We start from the raw sequence: 17525 nt of genomic DNA, 5'->3' as shown, positions 1-17525 counted from the left end.
AGGGCAAAGAAAAAGAGGAGGCTCTACCACAGGTGCGTCGTGGCCAAACTCTCCTACCAGAGCAGTCAAGACAGCTAGACAAGCTGATTATGAACTTCGGTCGAATATTCTCTCCATTCCCAGGACAAACAGATGTCCTGTTCCACCATATCCATACTGAACCCGGCAAGACGTTGCATATCCGCCCTTACAGGATTCCTGAGGCTCGCCGAGTCATCGCTAAGAAAGAGGTGAGGGAGATGTTGAGGATGGGCGTGATCGAGCCCTCGACGAGTGAGTGGTCCAGTCCCATAGTCCTGGTCCCCAAATCCGATGGTAGTATGAGACTCTGCAACGACTTTAGGGGCGTGAATGCCATCTCTACATTCGATGCGTATCCCATGCCCCGCGTGGATGAACTCTTGGAGCGCTTAGGAAAGGCCAAGTTCATCACTACCCTGGATTTGACTAAGGGATATTGGTAAGTGCCGGTGGCTCCGGAGGATCGCCCAAAGACTGCCTTCGCCACCCCAGAGGGGCTTTTCCAGTATGTGAGGATGCCCTTTGGACTGCACGGTGTCGCTGCAACCTTCCAACGTCTCATGGATGCCATTCTACGGCCCCATCAAGAGTATGCAGCGGCGTACATAGACGATGTGGTCATCCACAGCGAGGACTGGGATAGTCACCTCCTGCGATTACGGGCGGTGCTCGTGAGTTTGGAAGCCACAGGGTTGACCGCCAATCCAAATAAATGCTGCCTGGGCCTGTCCGAAGCGGAATACCTGGGGTACACCGTGGGGAATGGGAAAATACGCCCACAGGCAGAGAAGACCAGGGCAATTCGTGACTGGCCTCGACCCCGGACCAAGCGAGACGTTCGGGCCTTCTTAGGGATAACAGGATATTATCGCCGTTTTATACCGGGATATGCAACCATTGCCAACTCCCTCACAAACCTCATCAGGAAAAACCTGCCAAACCAGGTAGAGTGGAAAGACGAGACGGAAGAGGCCTTTCAATTGCTAAAAGATGGCCTGTGTTCTGATCCCGTTCTACAGGCTCCGGACTTCTCACAAGAGTTCATTGTGCAGGTCGACGCCTCGGATACAGGGCTCGGGGCCGTACTAGCTCAGGGTAAAGGTGAAGCAGAGAAGCCGATTCTCTTCATTAGTAGGAAGCTCAGCGATCGGGAACAGAGGTATGCGACCGTAGAGAAAGAGGCCTTAGCCATCAAGTGGGCCCTCGATTATCTCCGGTACTACCTACTGGGTCGGAGGTTTACATTAGTTACTGACCATGCGCCCCTCAAGTGGATGGCTGGTAAGAGAAACAATAACAACAGAATAGCCAGATGGTTTTTGTCTTTACAACCGTTCTCTTTCCATGTCATCCACAGGGCCGGATCGAGGAACGGGAATGCGCGACCAAGACGGTGCGTCTGGCGCCCGACCCTCCGGTTCGGTCCTGGGGGGGAAAATATGTGTAAGGACCACCAGAGGGCAGGCTGGGCTCATGGATAGTAGCCCAACAAGGCATGGGAGACAAGGTAACCAGAGGCAATTAAGCACAGCTGACGGTACTAATGACACTCTCCTTCCCCTATAAGAGAGAGAATGGAACCAGCAGAGAAGGTAAAAAAACTATCTCTGGAAGATGGCCACAGAGAGAGAGGAGCTATCCAGGAAGAACCACTAAGACGGTGACAATCCCGTGACTTTTTGTTGTAGTTTAAAGATAATCATATTGTGTTCCTGTTTCATCTGCAGAAGATGTATGTTTTTTTCCTTGGAAGATTTTCATTGATTATGTTGGAATGTTTTTGTTGACCAAATGCCCTCAATAGAGAACTGTGTTAAATCAAGAAAACCTACTCCTGACTCGTTTATTCCACCTTCCCGCTTTAGAGTGACGCCCAATTACTTGGTCCGCTCACAAAATATTTAAATCCTGTGAAATTTGTCTTGTCAGCAGTAGCACCTAACATTTCGCATTACAACAGTAAGACTAGTCATCAGTGAAAATGCTGAACTTTTATTGTACAATCATTTCTGCATTGTTATTTGAAAAGTGCTCTGTGGCAATGTCGTTTGCAAAAATACATAATTGAGCTGTCATCTTTTATCTTCTCAGGAATGCCACATTGTGTATAATAACAGGAGAAACATCATGATCTACAAGTATACAATTCATTATACAGTACTATATGTCCAAAGCTGTCTTCACATGGATAAGCACTGTGAAAAGCTGTGCAATTAGCAGCCGTGGTATTCACATTAAGAAATTGTTCACGGTAAGAAATTGTTATGGCACTAGAAATCACGATATTTGATATGACCTCCTGTCCTTTATGTGTTGCTTCTATAACATGTTTCTGTACTTTAAGGGATAAATATGAGTTTTAAGTAATAAATTAACAATAAAAAACAATCTTTCCTACAAAAAGCTAATAAAATGGTTGGATCCACAAAATTGGCTTAATGTGGCCATTACATGAGATGCATCACTTACTCCAGAACAGTACAAAGTACATATCAACAGACCTAGATGGACAGTTTTGAATCCCACTGTATTCAGGAATTGAGGTTAGCTGATGTGGACATATTTATGATGTAAGGCAGTCAATGCAGCCAATAGTGTCAAAAGCCGTATGCTGAAAAACTTTGCTACAAGTCATCCCAGCACTGCTCTGCAGTTTCTCCTCTTCATCAGTGTGCCATCTTGCTCTAACTCATAGCATCCTTCCTGGTACATGTTTTCCTGTTCAAATCCAGTGAATCTGGTTGTCGCTGGTCACAGTAAACCGTCCTGCTCAAAAACTGAGGGCAGGGTGGAGAAGTCGAAGGGGGAAAACTTGATACCCGTCCCATGATAGAACTTATTCTGGAACTCCACCCTGGGAAAGGAGAGCATTCACAAACAGTATGTAAACAACCAGTATGAATGCATGTGTGAACAAATTCCTAAGTGAATGATTAAAAGATACTGAATTATACTGAGTAGGTGACCGCTGGGGAATGAGAGAGCGTGTGAGAGTAGATGAGGGATTATTAACAGAGAGTAATTGATTGACTGGCTGAATGAGTCAGACAGTAAGGCATCACGTAGTTTAGTATAAAGACTGACTCACCAGTGCAGCCGGAGGGCATGGAGGAAGGCTGAGAGCCCTTCCATGACCAGCAGGATGGATACAGTGAGCACAGCGAAAAGGCTGAACACTGGTACCAGAAACAGAACCCCCAGTCTGGAGGTCATCCTGAGGCCCAGACGCATCACCATGGCCCACAGTACCTCCGAAAGCTCTGGCAAACATATAGATGGACACACAGTAAGAGGAAGATGTATGGATCAATATCTGAACATAGAGACAGTAATTGATAGTAATTGCCCCCTTGTGGCCTTTTAAAGGTGTTGTGAGTCCGATACTTACGAGCATGGGCCAAACTGAGGGCCCAGAGACGTAGGTAAGAGGCCGTGTTGGAGATGCAGCCCAGGCAATACTCTATGGTGTGGATGGCTTGGTGCAGGAATACATCCCCAAAGTCAAACTGAAAGATGAAAAACTCATTGATTAGACGGAAACGCAACAGTGATGTACTCAAATGTGTATATGAGATGTACAGTTGTGGTTCTGACCTCCTTAGGCTGGGTCTCTCTGCTGGTCATGAGGTCATCCAATCCCTCTTCCTCATCATCATCGTATGCTGGTGCTTGGGACATATCATCCTCACTCACACGCCGAACTCTCTCATATCCCTAACAGACATTAAACAGACATTAAAATGTGCACATACATTATTTACTGAAAACACATGGATAACAAGCTCATACATGACTCTTTCCACCATACTCACCCTGCGCAATCGCAGGCCCTTCCCTCCACGGTGCAGCCAGTAGAGGTAGACTGGTTTTCCTAACAGCAGCACAGGCACAGACAGCAGAGCCACCACCACCAGGAAGACCTGCAGCCCAGTCTGTGGATAAAAATACACACAGTCAAACACAGAGCCACATGGACAGATGGTCAAAAGAGACATTCAGAGATTTAGATACAGATGCTGAGAAACCCAGACTCAGGGGGGAAACTCAGAATCATGACCCCATCCCCAACACCCACCTGTCCAGGGTAGAGAGGGGTGTTGTCCTCTCCCTGCATGAGGAACATGTTGATAAAGTGGATGAGGATGCTGGGGGCCAGGCGGGAGTCACGTGCACCGAACGCCAGCCACTTGTAGAGGATCATGAAAACCAGGTAGCCAAAGAGACATAGCAGGAACAGCAACTCAGGGAGGAACAGCAGGTAGATGTTGAAATTATGTTTGAAGTGCCTGGATAAATGGAAGAGAATAGGGAAGGGGGGGAAAGGAAAGGACGGATTTACATTTAGAGAAACCCTTTCTGAACTTTTCAACTTGTGTGACTACTGTTAGGAACCACCAACTGCTCACTCACAGATGGTTGAAGACACTGAGCACAACCCCAAAGCTCATGTGCACGACCCCTATGATGACGGACATCTTCATCTTGTAGGAGTTCAGGAAGGACAGACGATTCACTGCCATGTTCCATATCTGTGGGTGTGATACAAAGCATAACATGAACATAACATCAGACAGTGCCAATCTCTGGGATTTGGGAGCAGGGATTTGGAAAGGCATGAGAAGGGACATGTGAGAGTGCGTGATTGTGGGTTTGTGTGTTTCGCATCTGAGAGCATTGCTTTGTGTCTGTGTGTCGTGTGTATGTATACTCACAGGATCGATGCCAAAGGGGTATGGTCCACTAAAGACACCAGTGACATTGGGATCAAGGGTGAGCAAAGCATTCGTTTGGAGAGTTTCATTCCTGGAATAAGAGGTGAATATGAGTACAATAACCTCAGTCAGCTACAGCTAAATTAAAATGATATGTTCACATCGACAGGTACACTGACCATCTATTCTGTGCATACTGTGCTTGGGAATGTAGTAATATGCATGTTTTTGTGTGTTCATTTTGATCACTCACGTCCACTGCTGATCTGTGAACATAGCCCTAACACTCCAGCCTGAGCCAAATATGTTGAGTGACTTTGAGAAGCACTCATTGTAGATCAGCCCCGTGTACACAGAGAAAAGGCCCATCATTAGTATGATATAACGTCCCTCGAAGAACACTGTCCAGATCTGAGGACAACACAGAAACCAAGACCAACATTCATGGCAGTACATCAACATCAAGACAACTACAAAAACACAGTCGAATTTGATAGAATTTACACTTAAAACGCTCTCACCTCATTATCAGAGCGCTTGCGCTTGTGGCTCTTCTCTTTCAACACCATCCACAGGGCAAAGCATGCCATGACCACACCATGACCAAGGTCCCCAAACATGACCGCAAACAGGAAGGGGAATGTAATGATGGTGTAGGGAACTGCCAAGCAGAGATACATTTAACATTTTAGTCATTAAGCAGACACTGTTACCCTGTGTTATGTACTTGAGTGAAGACCCAAAAGCGGTTTTAACAGAAAACAGAGTTCTTTAATGAAAAACAGGAATGGCATAAATCCTCTTCCAACGTAGTCAATGGAACAAAAAGAACGTTAGTATAATGCAGGATGCACCTGCCAGGCAGACTCCGACAGGATAGGACAAGGTGGAAGCAAACGAGACGACAGCTTGCTTCTGGCATCAAAAACACAAACAAGAATCAGACACTGAAAGTAGCAGGAACAGAGAGAGAAATAGAGACCTAATCAGAGGGGGAAGAGAGAACAGGTGGGAAAGAGTGAATGAGCTAGTTAGGAGGGATGTAGAACAGCTGAAGAATGAGAGACAGAGAAGGTAACCTAAAAAGACCAGCAGAGAGAGACAGAGTGAAGAGAAAGGACAGGAACAGACATAACAAGACATGACAGTACCCCCCCCCACTCACCGAGCGCCTCCTGGCGCACTCGAGGAGGAAACCTGGCGGCAACGGAGGAAATCATCGATCAGCGAACGGTCCAGCACGTCCCGAGAGGGAACCCAACTCCTCTCCTCAGGACCGTACCCCTCCCAATCCACTAGGTACTGATGACCACGGCCCCGAGGGCGCATGTCCAAAATCTTACGAACCCTGTAGATGGGTGCGCCTCGACAAGGATGGGGGGGGAGGGACGAGCGGGGGGCGCGAAGAACGGGCTTAACACAGGAGACATGGAAGACCGGGTGAACGCGACGAAGATAGCGCGGGAGAAGAAGTCGCACTGCGACAGGATTAATGACCTGAGAAATACGGAACGGACCAATGAACCGCGGGGCCAACTTGCGAGAAGCTGTCTTAAGGGGAAGGTTCTGAGTGGAGAGCCATACTCTCTGACCGCAACAATATCTAGGACTCTTGGTCCTACGCTTATTAGCGGCCCTCACAGTCTGCGCCCTATTACGGCAAAGTGCCGACCTGACCCCCTTCCAGGTGCGCTCGCAACGCTGGACAAAAGCCTGAGCGGAGGGGACGCAGGACTCGGCGAGCTGAGATGAGAACAGCGGAGGCTGGTACCCGAGGCTACTCTGAAAAGGAGATAGACCGGTAGCAGACGAGGGAAGCGAGTTGTGGGCGTACTCTGCCCAGGGAGCTGTTCTGACCAAGACGCAGGGTTACGAAAAGAAAGACTGCGTAAAATGCGACCAACAGTCTGATTGGCCCGTTCGGCTTGACCGTTAGACTGGGGATGAAAGCCGGACGAGAGACTGACGGAAGCCCCAATCAAACGGCAAAACTCCCTCCAAAATTGAGACGTGAACTGCGGGCCTCTGTCGGAAACGACGTCAGACGGAAGGCCATGAATTCGGAAAACATTCTCGATAATGATCTGAGCCGTCTCCTTAGCAGAAGGGAGCTTAGCGAGAGGAATGAAATGAGCCGCCTTAGAGAATCTATCGACAACCGTAAGAATAACTGTCTTCCCCGCTGATGAAGGCAGTCCGGTGATAAAATCTAAAGCGATGTGAGACCACGGTCGAGAGGGAATGGGAAGCGGTCTGAGACGGCCGGCAGGAGGAGAGTTCCCAGATTTAGTCTGCGCGCAGACCGAACAAGCGGCGACAAATCGACGCGCGTCACGTTCCCGAGTGGGCCACCAGAAACGCTGGCGAATGGAAGCGAGCGTACCCCGAACGCCGGGGTGGCCGGCTAACTTGGCAGAGTGGGCCCACTGAAGAACGGCCGGACGAGTAGGAACGGGAACGAACAGAAGGTTCCTAGGACAAGCTCGCGGCGACGGAGTGTGAGCGAGTGCTTGCTTTACCTGCCTCTCAATTCCCCAGACAGTCAACCCGACAACACGCCCGTCAGGGAGAATCCCCTCGGGGTCGGTGGAGACCTCAGAAGAACTGAAGAGACAAGATAAAGCATCAGGCTTGGTGTTTTTGAGCCCGGACGATAAGAAATAACAAACTCGAAACGAGCGAAAAACAGAGCCCAACGAGCCTGACGCGCATTAAGTCGTTTGGCTGAACGGATGTACTCAAGGTTCCTATGGTCAGTCCAAACGACAAAAGGAACGGTCGCCCCCTCCAACCACTGTCGCCATTCGCCTAGGGCTAAGCGGATGGTGAGCAGTTCGCGATTACCAACATCATAGTTACGTTCTGACGGCGATAAGCGATGAGAGAAAAACGCGCAAGGATGGACCTTGCCGTCAGAGAGAGAGCGCTGAGAAAGAATGGCTCCCACGCCCACCTCTGACGCGTCAACCTCAACAACAAACTGACTAGAGATGTCAGGTGTAACAAGAATAGGTGCGGATGTAAAACGATTCTTAAGAAGGTCAAAAGCTCCCTGGGCGGAAACGGACCACTTAAAGCACGTCTTAACAGAAGTAAGGGCTGTGAGGGGAGCTGCCACCTGACCGAAATTACGGATGAAACGACGATAGAAATTAGCGAAGCCCAGAAAGCGCTGCAGCTCGACGCGTGACTTAGGAACGGGCCAATCAATGACAGCCTGGACCTTAGCGGGATCCATCTTAATGCCCTCAGCGGAAATAACGGAACCGAGAAAAGGGACAGAGGCGGCATGAAAAGTGCACTTCTCAGCCTTCACATAAAGACAGTTCTCCAAAAGGCGCTGGAGGACGCGTCGCACGTGCTGAACATGAATCGAGAGAGACGGTGAAAAAATCAGGATATCGTCCATGTAAACGAAAACAAAAATGTTCAGCATGTCTCTCAGGACGTCGTTAACTAGTGCCTGAAAGACAGCTGGAGCGTTAACGAGGCCGAAAGGAAGAACCCGGTATTCAAAGTGCCCTAACGGAGTGTTAAACGCCGTCTTCCACTCGTCCCCCTCCCTGATGCGCACGAGATGGTAGGCGTTACGAAGGTCCAATTTGGTGAAAAACCTGGCTCCCTGCAGGATCTCGAAGGCTGAAGACATAAGAGGAAGCGGATAACGATTCTTAACTGTTATGTCATTCAGCCCTCGATAATCCACGCATGGGCGCAGGGACCCGTCCTTCTTCTGAACAAAAAAAAACCCCGCTCCGGCGGGAGAGGAGGAGGAGACTATGGTACCGGCGTCGAGCGAAACCGACAAATAATCCTCGAGAGCCTTACGTTCGGGAGCCGACAGAGAGTATAATCTACCCCGGGGGGGAGTAGTTCCCGGAAGGAGATCAATACTACAGTCATACGACCGGTGTGGAGGGAGAGAAGTGGCCTTGGAACGACTGAACACCGTGCGCAGATCGTGATACTCCTCCGGCACCCCTGTCAAATCGCCAGGCTCCTCCTGTGAAGAAGAGACAGAGGAAACAGGAGGGATAGCAGACATTAAACAGGTCACATGACAAGAAACATTCCAGGATAGGATAGTATTACTAGACCAATTAATAGAAGGGTTATGGCGCACTAGCCAGGGATGACCCAAAACAACAGGTGTAAAAGGTGAACGAAAAATTAAAAAAGAAATGGTTTCGCTATGATTACCAGAGACAGTGAGGGTTAAAGGCAGCGTCTCACGCTGAATCTTGGGGAGAGAACTACCATCTAAAGCGAACAAGGCCGTGGGCTCCCTAACTGTCTGAGAGGAATGTCATGTTCCCGAGCCCAGGTCTCGTCCATAAAACAGCCCTCCGCCCCAGAGTCTATCAAGGCACTGCAGGAAGCAGATGAACCGGGCCAGCGGAGATGGACCGGAAAGGTAGTGCGTGATCCAGAAGGAGAGGCCTGAGTAGTTGCGCTCACCAGTAGCCCTCCTCTTACTGATGAGCTCTGGCTTTTACTGGACATGAGGTGACAAAATGACCAGCGGAGCCGCAGTAGAGACAGAGGCGATTGGTGATTCTCCGTTCCTTCTCCTTGGCCGAGATGCGGATACCCCCAGCTGCATAGGCTCAGCATCCGAGCCGGCGGAGGAGGGTGGCAGTGATGCGGCAGGTGGCAGTGATGTGGAGATGGGAGCAACGGAGAACGCGAGCTCCTTTCCACGAGCTCGGCGACGAAGATCAAACCGTCGCTCTATGCGAATAGCGAGAGCTATTAAGGAGTCCAGACTGGAAGGAACCTCCCGGGAGAGGATCTCATCCTTAACCTCGACGAGGAGACCCTCCAGAAAACGAGCGAGCAAAGCCGGCTCGTTCCAGTCACTAGAGGCAGCGAGAGTGCGAAACTCAATAGAATAATCCGTTATGGATCGATTCCCCTGACATAGGGAAGACAGGGCCCTGGAAGCCTCCTCCCCAAAAACAGAACGGTCAAAAACCGGTATCATCTCCTCCTTAAAGTCCTGATACTGGTTAATACACTCAGCCCTCGCCTCCCAGATTGCCGTGCCCCACTCACGCGCCCGTCCGGTAAGGAGAGAAATGACGTAGGCGATGCGGGCTGCGCTCCTGGAGTAAGTGTTGGGCTGGAGAGAGAACACCACATCACACTGAGTGAGGAATGAGCGGCACTCAGTGGGCTCCCCAGAGTAACACGGCGGGTTGTTGATCCTGGGCTCCGGAGACTCGGAAACCCTGGAAGTGGGCGGTGGATCGAGGTGGAGTTGGTGAACCTGTCTTGTGAGGTCGGAGACTTGGACGGCCAGGGTCTCAACGGCATGTCGAGCAGCAGACAATTCCTCCTCGTGTCTGCCTAGCATCGCTCCCTGGATCTCGACGGCGGAGTGAAAAGGGTCCGGAGCCGCTGGGTCCATTCTTGGTCTGATTCTTCTGTTATGTACTTGAGTGAAGACCCAAAAGCGGTTTTAACAGAAAACAGAGTTCTTTAATGAAAAACAGGAATGGCATAAATCCTCTTCCAACGTAGTCAATGGAACAAAAAGAACGTTAGTATAATGCAGGATGCACCTGCCAGGCAGACTCCGACAGGATAGGACAAGGTGGAAGCAAACGAGACGACAGCTTGCTTCTGGCATCAAAAACACAAACAAGAATCAGACACTGAAAGTAGCAGGAACAGAGAGAGAAATAGAGACCTAATCAGAGGGGGAAGAGAGAACAGGTGGGAAAGAGTGAATGAGCTAGTTAGGGGAGATGTAGAACAGCTGAAGAATGAGAGACAGAGAAGGTAACCTAAAAAGACCAGCAGAGAGAGACAGAGTGAAGAGAAAGGACAGGAACAGACATAACAAGACATGACACCCTGAGGGTCTTACAGGAGCAATTAGGGTTAAGGGCCTTGATCAAGGGCACATTGACAGATTTTTCACCTAGTCGGATTGGGGATTCGAACCTGTAGCCTTTCAGTTACTGGCCCAATGCTAAAAATGATCAGCATGGACAACTAGCTTTCATTTATTCCTATAACTGTGCTCAACCTGACTAGTCTGCATTACATGTATTGGTCCTCACGAAACCCAGACAAAAACGATTTGGGGGATTTTCATGAAATTTTATCCATACAATAGTCCTTCGGAGAAAGGATTGTTGACATATATTTTACATTTGTATTTAAAAGCCTAAATGAGAAATAATTACTCAAGGTTGGTATATTTATGACCTTTTGGCTTTACCCATGCCTCCTTTAAGACACCATAATGTTTTATCTGTAGATGCTACATAGAAAAAATTGGGGTCATTGAAAATATAATACTGGCAAATTTGTGTATATATTGTTGATCATAATTACCTGTACTGGCATATCAAAGTTCCAGAGTGGGATCTCTGCTAGTTTTTAAATTATGGCTCATTTCATACAGATAAATTGGCATTAACGACAATGTAACCAATCATAGCCCTCCTTTTACCTTTATCATTGCACACTCTGCAAATCACAAGCTGAGGGCGGCCATTTTGAAACTATTTCCACATTCATTCTGTTGGTACTGCATACAAATTGGATCATAATTCTAAAAGTAGGAATGATGATCCCACTCTGGAACTTTGATATGCCAGTAGAGTATATTATGTTCAACAATATATTGAATGCTTTTCCAAATCGAAATGGGTATATTTTCAATATTCATGTTTATATTTCTCAATATTAATTAATGTAAAAAAAAAAGGTTTTGAAATCAAAATACTACTCATATTACAGAGCAAGTGGTAAAGCTTCATATGACACCAATGTTTGCTTTGCAGCACCTACAGATGAAACACTATGGAGTCTTAAAGGAGGCCTGGGTAAGGCCAACATTGAATAAATATGCCAACTTCATGAAATTAGATAGATGAAATATAAAATATATTTCAACAGTGCTTCCTCCAAAGGACACATTTTGAGAATATCCCAAAATCATGGTAGAGTTTTTTTTTGTCTGGGTTTCATGAGGAATCACTCTAATAGTGCTCACCTGAGCTTGCCTAAATGTTGTGTCTAAAGTGTTCCAAACTAGCCTACCTGTAGGTTTGTCTGTCGACTGCACAAGAGGTTAGGCACCTTAATTGGGGAGGACGGGCTTCTGGTAATGGGTGGAGCGGAATTAGTGGAATGCTATCAAATACATCAAACACATGGTTTCCATGTGGTTGATGCTATTCCATTCATTCCGTTCCAGCCATTACTATGAGCCATCCTTCCCTCAGCAGCCTCCACTGGTGTATTGAATCTGTACTCACCTGGACTAGCCTCCCTGTAGTCTCCAACCCCGTAAGCCTCCACAATACTCTGAAAGCCGGAGGTAAACTTGTTTGTTCTCAAGAGCGTAGGTGGTGTGTCGTTGCTTGGGATTCGGTTTACAAAGGATGGTACAGTGGCATCACCTTTTCTCTGAAAAGGGAAAATAGCATTTATTACATTTATACACACTACTGCCAGATTTGACAAAACAAACTACTGTATCTGTAGGACTATGGTATCCTCAACAGCCTCACTCACCGAGCCTTCCTCCAACGCACCCCGCAGGTTGGTCAGGTCATTGACAGGGCACCACACCTCAGCTATGAGACACTTGTTGGTGACGTCAAAGCTACTCAGGTTGAGGATGTGGTAGATGGCCTTCATCTTCTTCACTTGCACTACCCAGGTGAAGGCTGACTCTGAGGCTTTCTGCAGCCCCTGCCTCAGGTACTCCTCAGTGCGGTGGAGCACCTAATGGTGCCAGGGAACAGTTAAAGATTTGACATGTTCAAGTATTTGCATAAGGTCGTATAACTAGTGTCTATGCAAATGTGGAACATGGAGAGATGTCATCCAAGTATTATCTAGCCAACATCTATCATACATTGTTTGGGCTGTGCCTTTATAACATGACATACAGACAGACAGACAGACAGACAGACAGACAGACAGACAGACCCGACTGACATATGGGTAATGCCCTGTCAATTGCCCGCACATTGTTCAAGTCCAGGATGCGTGTCTTTAGACTGTCCATTACATCTGCCCTCTCCTCGTCATTCTCAGGGTGGGGGTAAAGGTGACAGTGGTAACTGGAAGAAAAGGATACAAAAATATCACTGATACATATCAATGATAGACACAGGCCTTAGAGATTAAGAAGTGTGCATGTAATGGATGATTTTGTGTTTTGTGCTGGCAAAAGCATAGATACCAATCACAGATCTTTTGGACCTTCTGTCCAATCTGGTCTCCCCAGAATGAGATAAGGAACACAACATTTTTGCTGATCTCACCCTGTAAAGTACACACACAATACATATTATATGTGTCTTATTCCCCCCCAAAAAATGACATGACGGTAGACATAGATTTCTGAAATCCGTATTGCTTTCTATTTCTACTCACTGTGTCCAGGTCAGCAAGGCTCTCGCCCAGCTCTGCATAGCTGAGGATAGTGTAGCCCTTACACACCCTCCACAACATGCGCTCAAATGCCTCCACCTTCACTCGGTGGATTAGGCCTGACACAAACCTACAGCCAAGAGGAAGACTTTACCACTCAGGACTCACCACTTACTCAAACTGACACTCAGTGATTAGCTACACATTATGTTTCTATTATACATGCTTGTCTGTGAAACTCACCCAAGCTTGGCTCCCAGTCTCTGCATGCCAGTGCAGCCTCCAGAGTCTGACTCAATGGATTGGAACTCTTCATACTGGGGGCCAAGGGCCTCATGCTGCATACAAGGAAAGGCCAGGTTTGCATGATCAACCCAAAAATACCAGTAGCCTTTGATTTAAAAAAAGGGTAAGTCTTAAAGTTGTACTTAAGTAGTTTATAAACTGTGAATTATTAGTTTATAGACCTTTTGTAAATCTGTAATAGCAAAGATATTACGTAATGGTTGAAATTCATTGCTACACCTATTGTCAAGTGTAGCCTATTACAGGGATCATCAACTAGATTCAGCCGCGGGCCAATTCTTTGTTCAGCGGATGGTCGGGGTACCGGAACATAATGACAAATGATTTGTAGACTGCAATTTGACCGCAAGAAGCCCGAACAGATATAATATGTGACTAAAACATAATAATTGTGAACCTTGCTTATATTTGTATACAATCACATGTCTATTATGCGTCGGAATACTTGGGAACAGATTTACAAAATGAAAATCACTTGGAGACAATTTCCTGGTGTTTTTACAGTCTTTTATGTCCAACATTGAAAATTCAACCAACATTAAAAAAATGTAATTCTCAGAAAACTTGGGGGGCGAAAGTCAGGTGATACTCATGTGTGGTGATGAGGATATTCAACGCATGAAGAGAGGACAGAAAGACCCAATATATGACAGTTGTGTCTGATAGGGCACTCGAGCAAAGGGTGAGTCTGATAAGTGTATGTATCATTTAAATGACATTGGGCAGTTATGAGGCGAGGTTTTGTGATAGTAATGTGTATGGTGGGCGTCATAGTTGTGTAAATAGACATGATGGCACTAACCCGGGAGCGGCTGTGTACGAAGGTGTGTGTGATCCTCAGCATGTGCGTGTACTCGGTCAGCTCCAGAAGATTCCGCTGCAGCTTCTCTTTGTTCCTGGCCACCTCGCTAAGCTCCACCTCCAGCCTTTGGAGCTGCTCCTGGGGGACCACAGCAGACAGACCACACACGGTCAACACCCCTTAACCACAGCAGACAGACCACACACGGTCAACACCCCTTAACCACAGCAGACAGACCACACACGGTCAACACCCCTTAACCACAGCAGACAGACCACACACGGTCAACACCCCTTAACCACAGCAGACAGACCACACACGGTCAACACCCCTTAACCACAGCAGACAGACCACACACGGTCAACACCCCTTAACCACAGCAGACAGACCACACACGGTCAACACCCCTTGACCACAGTAATCATATGGGAATTAGTTCCCCTCAACCATTAATAACACGCAATCAATACCCTAAACCAAACATTTACCAACTCAGCAATTCATCCACAGTGAACATCAACCACAGCACTCGTTCGTTACATGACAAACAGAATCTCAGACCTACCATGATTTCAAGGACATGTTTGGGGGGAGGGGCGACTGGACAGATTTCATCATATTCTGGCACAGCAATATTTGCCTTTTGAATCTCCCTCAAAAGGTACCCTGTACAAAGAAAACAAAAAATGATTTATTTATTTATTGTTTAATCAGATAAACAAACACTGACTGAGCACAAAAAAAACACAATCGTCATGGGGATCTGTTGAAACATCCAGAGTATTTACAGTTATAAAATCCAGACACGTTTGATCAAAACATAAAGAAGTCTTGCTAAAATTATCTGTAGAAGAACAACTGAGATCTATATCTAGCACAAAGACAGTCTTTCACAGTGGAATGACTTGTAATTCAATCCCACTGCTTTGCTGTTACCAAAAGCAATATGTATTTCTCTGTAGAGGTAACCAGAGCTTGATCAAACCGCACCAGTAAATCAAAGGTACAGATGTAGGATCTTAATTTGATTTAATTGTTAATTTATTGTTGAGAATGTTCCTATACTGCAGGGAAGGCAAACTTGTAGTGTATTTTAGCTTTAAAAGACTTCTAAAGATTGTAATTTCCACTTTGAAATGTCAGACTTGATTTGCCCTAATAAAAAATGTATCAATCCCTACAAAAATGTCCATTCATTATACTACACATAATAATTCACAGGATTATTATGGGGCAGCAGGTAGCCTGGTGGTTAGAGCGTTGGACTAGTAACCAAAAGGTTGCAAGATCAAATACCCGAGCTGACAAGGTAAAAATCTGTTGTTCTGCCCCTGAACAAGGCAGATAACCCACTGTTCCTAGGCTGTCATTGAAAATAAGAACTGACTTGCCTAGTTAAATAAAGGTCAACTAAAAAATTATGCAGGATTATTTTCCTGCTGTAGCAAACTGGCTCAAATTAGGATTCTACATTTGTATTGGTCGAGTGTCCATCTCATTGACCTCACCCAGAATTCTCTCCATCTCTTCACATCTCTTGATTTCGCTGACGAAGCGTCGCTGGAACAAGTTGACACTGGGGTTGATCTGAAACCAGAGGAGCACAGTGGTCAGTGACTTTGCCAGTGGCCCAATGCTCACATCCTGGAGTTCATGAAATAGATTCCTTTCCAGTGGATGTTTTTGTGCAGAATATATCATTTAAATATCAACATTTCATTTTGAAAGGTCCAAATCCATTTGCTTTTGAACTCTAGGTCAGGTCACAACAACGAAATTAAACAAACCCAGTGAGCAAGGTGCCTGGGTAACAGGTTTTTGGAGCCCCAGAATTATATAGACAAACAGACCATATGCAGTTGCATAGAGACTTCCATCATGACTACCAGACAATCACAGAATAGGGGGATATGTGATCAGATAAGGCTTTTATTGATTTACTTAATCAGTTTGTGCTACATTGTATATATATATTTTTACAAATAATTGATCCACGAGTAGCACATTAACTGGACTGATAGACACACTTAGGCATAACCCTGGGTGCACTGGTAGTCCGATACAGACAGACAGACAGACAGACAGACAGACAGACAGACACACAAAGAACAGTTTTGGTCCAGACATATAATTGACAACTGACAGACACTGGGTAGGCCTAACTAACTGATATACACTATGCTTCTATTATTGCATTGCAAGTCTCCACATTGGCTCGACAGACAAGTGGAATAGCCTACTTACATCTCGAAACTCGACCAGACCCATTTCTCCAAGCTCACTTATGCAATCGTATGCTGAACCGGACTGAAGAAATAACTGCGCCAAGCACATCTCTTCACTTCGGAACACCGACCCCATCTTATCTGCCACCGGCACCTTTCTGACGAAATCTCCTCCGGCCTATTAATTCACTCTACGACAACTGTAGCAGTAGTTGCAGCCAATAAATCATACCAACGCGAAATCACAACTCTGCCGGTGTCTATAATGCCAAGCTTTGCAATAACGTTTCCGAAAATTAATATATTGTATCGAGTATGAGCTCTCAATATGGCAAAATTACTCTGCCTATTAACGGGTTAGTTATGTTATCGATAATAACGCTCGAGCTCTTACACTAGATCATTAGGTCCACTAAATTGTAAGAAAACAAACAATACACCCTCACCCTTCTATCGCTTCGCACATATTTTATCGAGCGTGTCAGATAATACGCGTCATCCTGTGTCGCTATCACAAAGAGTCAACTCAATCCCCGTCGCAATGCTATGTGTAAGATTGCTCATTACGCAAAATAGAAAAGAAAAATATATTTCAGTCATGCCAGCAGACAATATGCAAAATTGTACATAAAAAGTACAAGTTAAAATGTGGGTAAGTATAAATAAAATACTTTTCTTTAATCGCAGTATGTTGGATGCCTGTATAGTCTGAGCGTGCCTGCAGGTTGCCAGATATTTATATTTTAGTCCCCAAATGGAATTTTGACACCCGAGAATACGCTGCTATTATCAAAAGTGTATAAAGGTAGGGTATGGCCTACACCCACCGTCTATACACTCAAATAATAATACACTTTGATAGCGAAAGTACCAATAAGAAAATAACACATTATTTTCAATAAAGCCTATGACTCATAGGCTATGAGCCCTTGTGGTAATATATAAATAAACACACAGCCATTAGGCCTAGTAGTCAATGTATGCTTCTATAACATTTCCAAAAACACAGAATTGTAGATGAAATCATATTTGAATGTGCATTTTTTCTGCTAGCTTATA

The 17525-nt window shown here is 46.1% G+C and overlaps 1 protein-coding gene across 1 annotated transcript; it reads right to left on the bottom strand.

The window, feature by feature from the left end:
- Nucleotides 1-1992: 1992 nt before the first annotated feature.
- LOC135517870 (V-type proton ATPase 116 kDa subunit a 2-like) lies at nt 1993-16959 on the bottom strand. The gene is made up of 20 exons (XM_064942544.1): nt 16486-16959; nt 15750-15828; nt 14807-14907; nt 14242-14379; nt 13377-13471; nt 13137-13263; nt 12943-13025; nt 12727-12820; nt 12267-12479; nt 12008-12158; nt 5255-5394; nt 4987-5144; nt 4734-4824; nt 4432-4550; nt 4097-4307; nt 3834-3953; nt 3616-3735; nt 3410-3527; nt 3110-3281; nt 1993-2875 (listed from the first exon to the last, which is right to left on the bottom strand). The coding sequence occupies exons 1-20, from the start codon at nt 16600-16602 to the stop codon at nt 2773-2775; spliced, it is 2550 nt and encodes an 849-aa protein (XP_064798616.1). The 5' UTR covers nt 16603-16959; the 3' UTR covers nt 1993-2772.
- Nucleotides 16960-17525: the final 566 nt, after the last annotated feature.

This window comes from Oncorhynchus masou, chromosome 28, assembly GCF_036934945.1.
Source record: "Oncorhynchus masou masou isolate Uvic2021 chromosome 28, UVic_Omas_1.1, whole genome shotgun sequence".
NCBI lineage: Eukaryota > Metazoa > Chordata > Actinopteri > Salmoniformes > Salmonidae > Oncorhynchus > Oncorhynchus masou.
The sequence above is the reverse complement of the archived record's forward strand: the minus strand, read 5'-3'. Positions and strand labels throughout refer to the sequence as shown.

What these genes read in the sequence shown, in the direction of transcription:
- LOC135517870 (XM_064942544.1), bottom strand. Translation starts at nt 16,602, where the DNA reads ATGGGGTCGGTGTTCCGAAGTGAAGAGATGTGCTTGGCGCAGTTATTT. An exon ending in GCAAGCGCTCTGATAATGAG is followed by an intron (nt 5,145 to 5,254) that starts GTGAGAGCGTTT and finishes TGTTGTCCTCAG; the next exon opens with ATCTGGACAGTGTTCTTCGA. An exon ending in CTCAGTGTCTTCAACCATCT is followed by an intron (nt 4,308 to 4,431) that starts GTGAGTGAGCAG and finishes CCATTTATCCAG; the next exon opens with GCACTTCAAACATAATTTCA.